At 50.2% G+C, this 12940-nt stretch overlaps 1 protein-coding gene across 1 annotated transcript in view; it reads left to right on the top strand.

Moving 5' to 3' along the window:
• Nucleotides 1-473: 473 nt before the first annotated feature.
• The window catches only part of CCDC50 (coiled-coil domain containing 50), a 53759-nt gene continuing 41292 nt past the window's right edge, over nt 474-12940 (top strand). The window contains exon 1 of the mRNA XM_038416449.2: nt 474-780. Within this exon, the coding sequence (XP_038272377.1) occupies nt 732-780 (49 nt within the window). The 5' untranslated portion in view covers nt 474-731. The remainder of the gene's footprint in view (nt 781-12940) is intronic.

The following is a 12940-nucleotide window of genomic DNA, read 5'->3' as shown; positions in this document are numbered from 1 at the left end:
CATCAGAGCTTGGTTGCCGCTCGTGTTCCTTATGTCTCTGGTTGATCTTTCTGCTTGCTTGCCCCTCCTGTCTTTCCTCCCAGCCTTGTTTAAAAAAAAAAAATACTAATCTAAAGCTGCCAACCCAGAACTCCAGCCCATTCCGGTGATAGCTGATTGCAAATCAGACACGACTGGGGTGTCATTTCCAGCCCCCTCTGTACCCAAAGGCTCATGTATAGGATCAAAAATCCAGGTCACTCACACCGTCCTGATCTGTGTCGCCGGCACAGCGGGCCGGGGAGGGAACCACGAGCTGCTCTCCTGGGGGGTATAACTCGGAAGGGAAAGGCAGCCGGGGCTGAGCGCCTCGCGGTTGCGGTTAGGATCCTGCCCCCCCCGGCGCTTTCTGTCCCGTCTCTTGCTCCGTACAGAACACACCGTGTCAGTTTCCTGGCTCCAGTTACATTGTAGCACGGCCCGGAGGGGAGGTGTCAATCGCCGTGCAGCGAAGGCGGCGGCTGGTTACTTTTGGGGCGGGGGGGTTGGAGGGGGGGGGGAAAGCTCCGCGGCTGTGCTCGCCTTCCCTTCCCCTTTCCCCCCCCCACCCCTCCCGCCGGGTCCAAGCGCGGCAGCCCCCGCCAGAGCTCCCCTAATCGATCCCCCCCCCCCCAGCCCTGCAGCTCCCTGCGCAGGGCGGGGCGCCCCCTTCCCGGCCCGCCGCCCGAGGGGGGAGAGCGAAAGCTCCCAACATGGCTGAGATCGGCATCGATCAGTCCAAGCTGCCGGGCGTCAAGGAAGGTAAGGCCGCCCCCCCTCCCGAGCCGAGCCGAGCCGAGCCGAGCCAGCTGGCAGGGGGGTCCTCCCCGCCTAGGGGAGCGGGCCAGGGGTCAGCAGGAGGTTTGATTCCCCCCTCCCGCAAACTACAGGCACGCGTGTATAGGATGGGGGGGTGAGTGTTTCTGCGGGCGAAAAGAGGAGCGGTCAGGGATGAATGGGGAGTGTGTGTGTGTGTGTGTGTGTGTGTGGCGGGGGGGCAGCGTGTGTGTGTGTGTGTGGCGGGGGGGCAGCGTGTGTGTGTGGCAGGGGCAGTGTGTGTGTGTGTGTGTGTGGCAGGGGCTTTGTGTGTGTGGCGGGGGGGCAGCGTGTGTGTGTGGCGGGGGGGCAGTGTGTGTGTGTGTGTGTGTGTGTGGCGGGGGGGCAGCGTGTGTGTGTTTGTGTGTGTGGCGGGGGGGGCAGCGTGTGTGTGTGGCAGGGGCAGTGTGTGTGTGTGTGTGTGTGTGTGTGTGTGTGGCAGGGGCAGTGTGTGTGTGTGTGTGTGTGTGGCAGGGGCAGTGTGTGTGTGTGTGTGTGTGTGTGGCGGGGGGGCAGCGTGTGTGTGTGTGTGTGTGTGGCGGGGGGGCAGCGTGTGTGTGTGTGTGTGTGTGGCGGGGGGGCAGCGTGTGTGTGTGTGTGTGTGTGGCGGGGGGGCAGCGTGTGTGTGTGTGTGTGTGGCGGGGGGGCAGCGTGTGTGTCTTGTGCTGTCGGTGTTGTGAAATGTGACTCTCTTTGCGCTTGGGGCTTGGCTGGCGGGCCTGGGAGCTGCCTGGTGGTCAGGCGGAAACCCCCAGCCCCGCCACATCCAGGGCAGGCGTCCAGGAGGAGACTCGGGTAGGCACTGGGCGGAGGAGATGAATTCAAGCCAAAGCCCAGACACTGGAGTAACACGGGGGGGGGGGGGGGGGGATCTGGTTTCTAGGCTCCTGCAGGGGGGGCTGGAACTTCTTGTAGTGGGGGCCCCTGAACCAAACTGTAAACCCCGCCTGTGATGGACACCACTTCCCCCAGCCCCATGGCGCCGACCCTGCGGGGGCAACGGGCCATTAACGCCTCTGCCCTGTTTCGTTCAGGGTGTCTGTGGCGAGCAAACACAAATCCAGCCCCAGCTCTCCCTGTCGGTGGGATATAATGTGGCTTTGCGGAACCCCTTTGGGCTACCAGGACCAGGGGGTGTCACAGTCTGGTGAGGATTAGATGCTCCAGAGATGCAGGGAGCGCGTGTGGCGACCCGGCTTTTTGTTCAGAGCCCTTTTTACCTGTTTCAGAGTAGCAGCCGTGTTAGTCTGTATTCGCAAAAAGAAAAGGAGGACTTGTGGCACCTTAGAGACTAACAAATTTATTAGAGCATAAGCTTTCGTGAGCTACAGCTCACTTCATCGGATGCATTACATGTCACTTCCAGCTTCTCTGTCCTGAACGTGCTGCCAGGGCCAGGGCCAGGGCCTGGGCCTGGGCCTGGCTGGAGACGAAACCAGCAGCACTTCTCCTTTTGTAAACTCCGCAGAGACTGGGGGAAGGCTGGAGCTTTTGTATCCATCTGGGGAATGGCCCAGGATTTATTAGTGTCCCTATGGAAGGGGGGTGTATGGAGAGAGGGCAGCGGGGGGGGGGGGGCTTCAGCACATCCCTAAGCATGGCAGACAATAAGCCTTGCTATGCAATAGTTGGGAACCTATTCATGCTATTGATATGCAAATCTGCTCTTCACAGCCCTTGCCCCTAGTAAAAAGAAAAGGAGGACTTGTGGCACCTTAGAGACTAACAAATTTATTTGAGCATAAGCTTTCGTGAGCTACAGCTCACTTCATCAGATGCTGTAGCTCACGAAAGCTTATGCTCAAATAAATTTGTTAGTCTCTAAGGTGCCACAAATCCTCCTTTTCTTTTTGCGAATACAGACTAACAAGGCTGCTACTCTGAAACCTGCCCCTAGTAAGTTAAGGGCTGAGCCTCGGGAACAGAGGGGAAAGGCAGAACTGTGGAGGGTGAAGAGGTTAATTCTTCATCTTTTGGGCCAATGTATGTTGTCAAATTAATGGTGCCCAGGATCTAGTTAAAACACGCTGTGGTCCCATGCATGCTGTAAGATTTAACCACGTTTTAACGGTGCCCCTTGTGTCATGGTTCAAAAACGTGGGTAAAACATGGATCAGTCCTGCCTCTGCTGCAAGGCCAAATGTGTTTTTGCCTGTGTCTGGACTAGCCATGTGTAACCCAGTCCCCCAGCATCACAGATCTTATCTGTGCTCAGATGCAGTAGTTATGAGTGCAGGATAAATACCTAACTGGACTGCAGTGTAGCTGGGATTTTATCTCTCAGGGCTTTCTTGGGTTTGCATTGTTCTAGAAGGAAAACAACCATATTTTTTGTTGAAAATTAGTTTAACTCCTACTCAGAGCGAGTGTGATCTAGTAACTGTAGCAAAGGCCTGGGAACTGGGAGTTCTGGGTTCAGTGCCCAGCTCAAACAGTCAGTGACTCAGTTTCTCTATCTGGAAAGCAGGGATAACAATACCTGCCTACTTCAAAAGGGTGCTGTTGGGCATTATTAAAAGTGCTCTGAGGTCTTCAGATGAAAAATACTATTTATGGGGCAGATACTGTTCTTGCTTACAACAGAGTAAATCTTTAGTAACATCACCAGTCAAAGGAGTTACTCTGGATTTACAGCAGTGTTACTGAGAGTGGTGAATGTTATAATTACTGTCTACATCTATTCAAAACATCTTAGACATGTTTCCAAGTCTGTAGCCAATAGTATTTGTTTCATAGTTAATACAAAATAGGAAGCATACACTTGAAGATCCAGTTTAGTCTTAAAAACTTGAGTAGATGGAGGAGAAACAGGCCAAACCCTAAGAATTTTGTGTTAAAGCTCCTGTTTATTGCCCATGGAGAATGGTAGCATTCAGGGTGAAATCTTGGCCCACTTAAGTTAATGGCAAAACTCCCACTGATTTCAGTTGAGCCAAGATTTCACCCTTAGTGCCAAATAACAATCTGATTAGTGGAGTGTTACAACATGGCTAAAATGTGCAGGGTAGGTGGAGCCTTTGTGTTCTGTAAAGTCTCAGTCGAATACCTTTAATTTACTGGGAACATAATTCATCAGGTTTTATTCTGATGGAAAGCGTTGAACCCCAGTTGTGCTCTGTTTAGAATAGATTGCTTCATTACTGACCTCGCTGTTTCTAGCATCTGATTATGATACCAGACAAAGGGAAGAAACAGAACAGCTTCCATAACCAGGGAAATATTTGTTCCAGAGGCAGAAAATCACTGTCCGTCCTTTTGGAAAAATGTCCACTCTGTTTATTTTCGACAAAGGTCAGCGTGGTGATTCATTAACGGTTTGGAAGACCATTTTGCTACTCTCTTTGCTTCAGTTTCTTTATATCTTAACTCTCCCCCCGATGAGAACTATCGCTGAGGGTCTAATCATTGTGATAATAAGATGCCATAGTACTTCTTGGAGGAATAAGGGTATCGTCGCTGTTTTAATGTTGCGGTCATATAAAATCTCTTCTAAACTAAAAAATGTTAAGCTGATTCTGTCCTCGGATGGATAATTTAGCTAGATGCTGCAGGAAGTGGTGCTGGTTATTCAAATCTGCAGATGACTTCTTACTAAAGCCAGGTCTACACTTAAACTTTTGCCGACACTTTAAAAGAGTAAATGGGATGATCTGGGTAATTAGAGGCTTGTCTGTCTGACATTGATCCTGGGCTAGATAAGGGAGCAGTTTACATAGGGCAGAATTAAAGGAGGGTAATATAATTAATACCAATCAACATGGGTTTATGGAAAATAGGAAGCTAGTTTGACAGGATCTATTTTTTTTTAAATGAGAGCACAAATTTGGTTCATGAAGGTTATAGCATTGGTGAAATATACTTAGACTTCTGCAAGGCATTTTGACTAGGTACCCCACAACATTTTGATTGAAAAAACTAATTTGGCACACACTAAATGAATGAAAAGTTCTCTCAAAATACAATTGTAAATGGGGAATTATCATCGAGTGGGTGTGTTTCTAGTGGGGTCCCGCAAGGATCTGTTCATGGCACTTATCAATGACCTGAAAGAAAACAAAATCAGCACTGATAAAGTTTGCAAATGACACAAGAATTGGATGAGTGGCAAATAACAAAGAGGACAAGTCGCTGATAGAGTGATCTGGATTGCTTGGTAAGCTGGATGCAAGCAAACAATATGCATTTTAACACAGCTAAATGTAAATGTGTGCATCTGGGAACAAAAAAATGTAGGCCACACTTACAGGATGGATGGTGCTCTCTGAAAAAGATTTGGGAGTTCTGGATAATCAGTTGAACATGAGTTCCCAGTGTGATGATGTGGCCAAAAGGGCTAATGTGAACCTGGGATATGTAAACTGGGGAGTTTTGAGTAGGAGTCCCTGGAATACTGTGTCCAGTTCTTGTGCCCACAATTCAAGAAGGATGTTCTAAATCGGAGAGGGTTCAGAGAAAAGCCGCGAGAATGATTAAAAAATGAGAAACCATTCCTTATAGCGACAGACTGCGATCAAGTCACCCTGAATCTTCTCTTTGTTAAGCTAAATAGATTGAGCTCCTCGTGTCTAGCGGTACATGGATGAGGGAACAAATATTTAGTAACAGGTTCTTTGATCTAGCAGACAGAGGTATAACAAAATTCAATGGCTTGAAGTTGAAGGTAGGATGCAAGATGTACAGTTTGAACAGTGATGGTAACTAACCACTGGAACAGTTCAAGGGTCATGGTGGATTCTCCATCACTGGCAATTTTAAAATCAAGATTGGATGTTTTTTCTTCTAGATTTGCTCTGGGAATAACTTTGGGGGTGCTCTCTGGCCTGTGCACTGCAGGAGGTCAGACTAGGTCAGGGGTGGGCAAACTTTTTGACCTGAGGGCCACATCGGGGTTCCAAAACTGTATGGAGGGCCAGGTGGGGAAGGCTGTGCCTCCCCAAACAGCCCCTATCCAACCCCCCGTCTCCTGACAGGCTCCCCGGGACCCCACCCCCTATCAAACCAGCCCCTGTTCCCTGTCCCCTGACTGCCCCCTGGAACTCCCTGTCCCTTATCCACCCCCGTCCCCTTACCATGCCGCTCGGAGCACTAGGACTGGCATACGCGTCTCCCGGCCGGAGCCACCCACACCACCGTGCTGCCAGGCAGGAGCTTGCGGCCCCGCCGCCCAGAGCGCTGGCAGCACGGCGAGCTGAGGCTGTTGCGGGGGGGGCCTAGCTTCCCCAGCCGGGAGCTCAAGGGCTGGGCAGGACGGTCCCGCAGGCCATAGTTTGCCCACCTCTGGACTAGATTATGACTGTGGTCCCTTCTGGTCTTAGAATCTGTGAATCAATAGTAATATCAGTTCAGTGTTTGATTTTTTTTTTTTTTCCTAATTGATATTAAAAGCTGTAAAAGCCTTAAATGCAGCTATACCAGCAAAATCACTTTTGTGGCGATATAACTTATTTCTTTTGGGGAGCGGCTGCTTCTACCTAGCTATCCTGGCAAGCCTCTTCCAGTGTAGACTAGGCCTCAGTGCTTCAACCCGGTATTAGAAGCCACTTTGTTGTTGGAGTGCCATCTTTTAGACGAGATGTAAAGTGAAGTCTCTGACCATTGTGGTCAATAAAGAAACCATCATTATATTTATCCGAAGTAGTCATGTTAGATGCGGTGCCTGGCCAAGTTTCGTCTTGAGCTATTTCTTGCCTGGGTTCGTATTTGCTGTTTTAAGAGGAAACAGTCTTTTTCCTTCCCAGCCCTGAGCTGCTGGGCAATGTTACTGTGTGCTGTTTGACTGCTGTCAGTTTCCATCCTAGAGGTGGCTGCACGGTGGCAGGGAAAAGATCCATATACGTACTTCGTGAGACCTTTTTGACAACCTCTGGGACAAAAGCACGTTGGAGATGGACAATTATTCCTAATCAGTTACTTATGAAATTGATTTGTGATGCAAGTAGTTGCACGCCAGACTGATCCCCATCCCCTAGCATAATACCAGAGGTTAAAGCAAGGGAATTGTGTGTAGGGAAAAACATATTTCCCTGGCTTAAGTAACCAGCCCTTCTCCACAGCTCGGTGGGCTGGAGTCAGGGTATCACTGCAGGGATCCGAACTGTTATCTCTTAGGGCATGTCTACGTTGTAGTGTAAGCCCTGGGTTTGAGCTCAGGCTCAAGCTTAACCCTCCTTCTGCCTACACACAAATCCAGTTAAGTCAGGGATTGTTCCAAGGGCCCCAAGACCCTACAGGAATGGAGAGTCTGACCCTGAGTCAGTCTGGATCTATGGTTCAAGCTGTGTAGATGCTACCTTGTTGGACTTGTGCTCTAGGAGTCTTCCAAAAATATCCCACGGGCTGTCTTTGTTTGTCCTCTGGACAGCCAAGCTAGGTGGCTGCACCATGAACACAGGGCTAGAATGACCACGTTTTAGGAGGGCGCTATGAAGTCTGGGGTATGGGTGGTTGGACTTAGCAAAATGCAGTGCAGATGCTGGAGCCCCAGGTTGGGACCCAGGGTTCAGGAATTCCTGCCCTAGGGTTACAGATGAGTGTAGATGCTCAAGCTCTAGGCTAACAAACCCAGGGTCTGCTAACTCGAGTTCCACTAACCCTGGGCTTACTTTGCAGTATAGACAGATCCACAGGGTTCCCCCAGAGCTGCACAGATCTCACCTCTCTTTCCAGGATAGTCAAGTCCCTGTGATCCATTTGGTTGCCGCTCCCTCTGCCAGGCTGCGAGTTATGCCACTGGCTTTGTGACGCAGACACCTGCCGTCTGGGACAGAGACACAGGCCGCTGACCGGGCAGCAAAGAGAACATAGCATAGATTCCAAGGCCAGAAGGCACCACTGTGATCCTCTGGTCTGACCTCCTGTATAATGCAGCCACAGAACTGCCCCGGAATAACGCCTAGAGAAGATCTTTTGGAAAAACCTCCCTGCTTGATTTAAAATGTTCATTCACTGCCTATGATGCCAGGTGGATCTGAACCGGTGAACAGCTCTGTAGCCTACTTCCAATCCCCTGTGCCAGCTCTGGTCATTTGTTTTCCCCCTCCTGTTTCCAACAGGTACCTGCCCTCTGACATAAATCACCCTCTCTGGGACCCAGGCTTGCCACCAGCTGTGTCCCCTAATTTGGAACTGGGTTAAGCTGTACTGGGTCAAGTGCCATTTAGTAGCAGTGTAGCACATGTGTGCTCCGTCGCTGTCGCTAAGCCCCCAGTGTAGACAAGGCCTGACTGTTTCAGTGCGGCTCTGTGGGCGGGTGGCCGTGATAATGGCTGCATTACGAATTCCGCTCTCATTGAAGTCTCTAATTTGACTTTTTTTTTTTTTTAATACAAACACTGAACTGTAGTTTCCAAAGCTGCTCTTTGTGCCGATGCCAGCTTGACTGGCTTCTCCGCACGTGTCCCTGGCAGTCACAGCTGCTGCTGTGGGGGAACAGGAAGGGCTTGTATGGCTATGTTCTGTCTTGGCCAGGGTTTTCTCGGTGCGGGCAAGCTGCCTGGCTCCCGGGGCACAGCTCTCTTATATGACTGAATACAAGTTTGTTCTGAGCATCAGCCTGGTCTTCCCCTTTCTCCTCCTCCTCCACCGCCTGCCCTCTGACCGCTGCAGCTTCCCCGACCTTCACGGAGACCCTCGCTAGTAGAGCCGCACAGCTGCTGACTTTGAAGGCGGCAGACGCCGGGTCACAGAGCAGAGGTTCTGTGTTTTTCAATCTCTCTTGGAATCGGCCCAGATTTACTGATGCTATGGGCTTATGTCAGGCTTTTCAGTGACTGCCAATGGCAGAGGTGGTCAAACAACGGCCCGTGGGCCACATCCGGCCTGCGGGACCCTCCTGCCCGGCCCCTGAGCTCCTGGCCCGGGAGGCTCGCCCCTGGCCCCTCTCCCGCTGTCCCCCCTCCCCCGCAGCCTCAGCTCACTGTGCCGCCGGCGCAACGCTCTGGGTGGCGGGGCTGCGAGCTCCTGACCCGGTGCTCTGTGCCACGCGGTGACGTGGCTGCCTGTCCCGGTGCTCTGGCCACTGGTGCTCCAGGCGGCTTGGTAAGGGGGCAGGGGAGGTTGGATAGAAGGCAGTGGAGTTTGGGAGGTGAGCAGGGGTCGGGGGTGTGGATAGGGGTCGGGGCGGTCAGCGGGTGGGGAACGGGGGGTTGAATGGGGGGCAAGGGTCGGGGGGCAGTCAGGAAGGAGAGGAGGGGTTGGATGGGGTGGCGGGGTGCAGTCAGGGGCAGGAGTTCCGCGGACGGTCAGGAGACAGGGAGAAGGGGTGGTTGGATGGGGCAGGGGTCGCGGGGGGGGCAGTCAGGAGTGAGAGGCAGGGGTGGAGGGGGGCAGTCAGGGGTGAGGGTTCTGGGGGCAGCCAGAGGACAGGGAGGTGTGGATGGGGCAGGGGTTGGGGGGGGCCGTTAGGGGACAGGGAAAAGGGGTGTTGGATGGGGCAGAAGCCATCAGTTTTAGTGTCATCAGGACAGCAGTTGTTCAGTGGTTGAAGGTCTGCGAGGTCATTGCTAAAGCACCTGCACTGTGCTGCTCAGGCCCGGGTGACGACTTCTAGCGTTCGCTGTGCTGGGTCGTGGTTTTCTGCTTCGTGGCTTCTTCTTGGAAATCACTCTAGGCCGGCGCTTGGGGACTGGATGGCTCAGGGGGATATGTTCTGGGTTATATAGGGCCTTCCATATCTGGGGCACTGTTTCACATCTGACCCTGGTGAACAGGAATTGTTTTTCTGAAGTGCACAGACTCCATAGGGGCTTGGCTGGGACTCATCACGCCTGTGACTAGAGCTGTGGGGAAGTTGCCATGTGAAGCCGTTCCTCTGAGCGTTGCTGGCCTGGGTGTGAGATTTGCATGAGCCTTGTAGAGGGTTTGGTCTGAGCTAGAAACAACTGGTTCCTTACTACAAAAACTTTTCCCTGAGCAAACAGGCTTGAGTGTCTTCTCCCATCCCCCTTTTCACATTTGACAGTGCTACGGATTGTTTCCGTAGCTAGCCAGGGACATTGGCAAGGAAGAACAGTGTTGGGCTGAGGGCTGTCTGTACGCTCACCCCTGGCTCCAATGCTTTCTGCAGGCAGCAGCCAGTTGATTCCTTTGCTTCTGTGTGGTATAGTAGGGGTTAAGCCCCATCGTTTTCAGTTGAAACCGATTTCTACCCCAAAAATCCCAGGTTTTACAAAAAGTTTTATTTGTTTTTTTTTTCTAATTTTCACCCTACATTTGTATCATTCAAATATATAAAAATAACTTGTTTTATTATGAAAATACAATATGTTGCATGAGAGAGCTGTATTAAGATAATACATTAGTCTGTGTGTATAGGCAAAGCTGCCTGTTGAATAAGGCTATGTATTAGTCTAGACTCGGGATACACACAATAAACAGACAGGGATGCACACAAGCTCTGAAGGGTGTGCGCGCCTCTGAAGCTACTGATGAATCTCCCGCCCACCACATACACATTTCGAGCTGTTAGCAGATAGCGATTGAAAGATCTGACATACTAAAATGGGAAGAAAATTTTAAAATAACAAAAACAGGAGAAAAGGACGAAGTTGAGTGTATGTGCTGCAAATGGTGTGGCCCAATTATCAAATGTTAATATTTATAGCCTAATACTTCTAAGTCTACAGTAAACTGTTTATTCAAATAAACGTTTTCATTTGGGGTTTAGGGATATATTGTTTTCTTAAACTCAGAGGTGGCGTTGTGGTTTTGAATTCTGTTTCAGTGCTGCAGCAAACCACATTGAATTCCATTCATCAAAGCATTAATCTAATCATTGCTTCCCCCCCATCCTTCCCTCCACCTAAATAACCCAGATATTTTCCTAGAAAAATTATTAATAGTTTTTTCTCCACTGATTTCCATCTATTTTTGTTGTTGCAGGAATAAACACCGGTAAATTCTTGGGAAAAATAAAATAAAATAATAACCAAAAATGAAGACCCCTAAGTATGAGGTACGTGAAGCCTCAGGTTCAGGGAAGCAGTCTCTCTCCTGCCCTGATATTGAAAGGAGAGCAGGGAAGACTCAGGTGCCCCCCCTCCTCCTGGACTGTAATAGGCTACTTCAGGAAAAACAGGGCCATGGGGCCAGCAGGATGCATTTCAGTTTAGGAGGAAATGGCCCTGTTTTGCAAGGGTTTGCCTCTTGTTGTCTCAGAGACTTCTGAGTTGAGTCTGTTTGTTGAGAGAAAAGTATTTGGAGTAAGGAACCAGGTGTTTCTAGCCCAGGTCAAATCCTCCGCAAGGCTCATGTGACTCTCACACCCAGGCCAGCAACGCTCCAATGAACCGCTTCATGTGGCTTCTTCCCCACGGCGCTAGTCCCCAGCGTATGAACTTGACAATCCATCTGCCAGACAGCTGGCCAGTTTCACACCAGCCTACTTGCTTCCTCATCTAGATTTAGCTCAAGCTCAAAACATGAAAGCCTCTGGGGGAAGGGAGGCGGCTCTTATGCTTAAAACATTGAACTAGGACCTAGGAGATTTGGATTCAGAGACTCCCTGTGTGCCCTTGATTAGATCGCACAGACTCTTTGTGCCAGTTCCATGTCTGTCATCCCTTTTATCTGGCGTGTCTGTTTGGATCATAATAGAAAATCACCGTGTGCTTGTGTGGTGCCTCGCACAGTGGGGCCCCAATACTGCTATCATGGTTGTAATAACTTACATTCTGATCCCAGTGTCTGCTCCCCCCATGCACTGTCTGACCTCACGGATCTCCCTGTGAATCAGTTACTCTGCCTTTTAAATGCACCGTGCCTCACGTGGTATTGTGGGGATTAACTAGTTAGTGTTTGTAATGAGCTTTGAGATCTGAAGGCAGGTATTGAAGGAGCCTGATCCAAAGACTCTCAGAAGTGTTCCACTGACATCAGTAGATTTTGCATCGGGCCCTGATGATGATTTGATTTGTGCGCTAACCCACAGTGCAACCAATTAACCCAATAAGTCTTTGCCGGCCAAATAAAATAGTCTAACTTGAACTTTTTTGGCTTGAGCTGGTGATGGTGGTAGATTTAGTCTGTGCACTGCTGACAGCTTTTCCTGTGGTCACCTCTATGTGGGACAAAGCTGAAAGTGTGGTAGGAGTGAGTCACTTTCCATTAACTTCCGTTTTAAAGGCTGTTTCAAAAACCGTGTGTAGTAAAGTGTGGAGCCCACATGTGCATGGGTGCAGTGTTTATCTCCTTCTTCCCCCGCACCAAGCAACCTCTTTGAACCAAACTAACACTCTCGGGGGAGGGATTGGCTTATGAGAAACTATTGAGAGATAATTATATGGAGTTCAGCTAAGTGATGACTAAGGGAGAAGGTGACATAAGTCTACAGATATTTGAAGCATATTAGCACCACTGAGAGATGGGAATTACTCAGTGTGCTACAACAGGCCAGAACAAGAGTTAACAAGAGACAATTAAGAAAAGAAGCATTTGGACTGAATATTAAGGAGTTTCTTGACAGTGAGATGTGGTCTCCTGCAGAATCCACTCCTAAAGGACATGATAGATGTTGCTTTTACAGCTAGCCTGGACAAGACACTAGAGCGTGTCCCCATCGGAAATGCTCCTAGAGAGAAGGGCTGGGATGGCCACATGTGACACGTGTGGCTTCTAGGAAGCGCTCCATGGGTTTTGCGGCAGCCTCTCCCACCACTTTGAATGGAAACCTCTCTTCTATGCTCCTCATTTTCCCCCTTAACCTTTCACTAGAGTGTGGCTTTTTCTCCTCACAATATAAGAATGCTATAGCCTCTCCCATCGTAGAAAACCCACACACCCTTGACCCCTCTTGCTCTCCACCTGTTGCCCCATCTCCCTTTTATCTCCAAGCTGATTGGACATGCTGTTTAGTCATTGTCTGGAGTTTCTCTCCTTCAGTTCGATCCTAGACCTTCTGTAGTCTAGCTGCTGCTCCTTGCACTCGGCTGAAGCTACTAATGCCAAAGCCTCAATTTACGTTTTCCCAGCCACATCTCAGGACCGGCACTCCATCCTCATCCTCCTTGACCTGTCAGCTGCCTTCAACACCGCCAGCTGAGCTCTTCTTCTTGTAATCTTGTCTGAGCTTCTGTGACTCTTTCCTCTCCTGGTTCTTCTCCTACCTCTC

The sequence above is a fragment of the Dermochelys coriacea genome, chromosome 9 (assembly GCF_009764565.3).
Source record: "Dermochelys coriacea isolate rDerCor1 chromosome 9, rDerCor1.pri.v4, whole genome shotgun sequence".
In the NCBI taxonomy this organism is placed as follows: domain Eukaryota; kingdom Metazoa; phylum Chordata; order Testudines; family Dermochelyidae; genus Dermochelys; species Dermochelys coriacea.
This window is presented reverse-complemented; position numbering and strand designations above follow the sequence as displayed.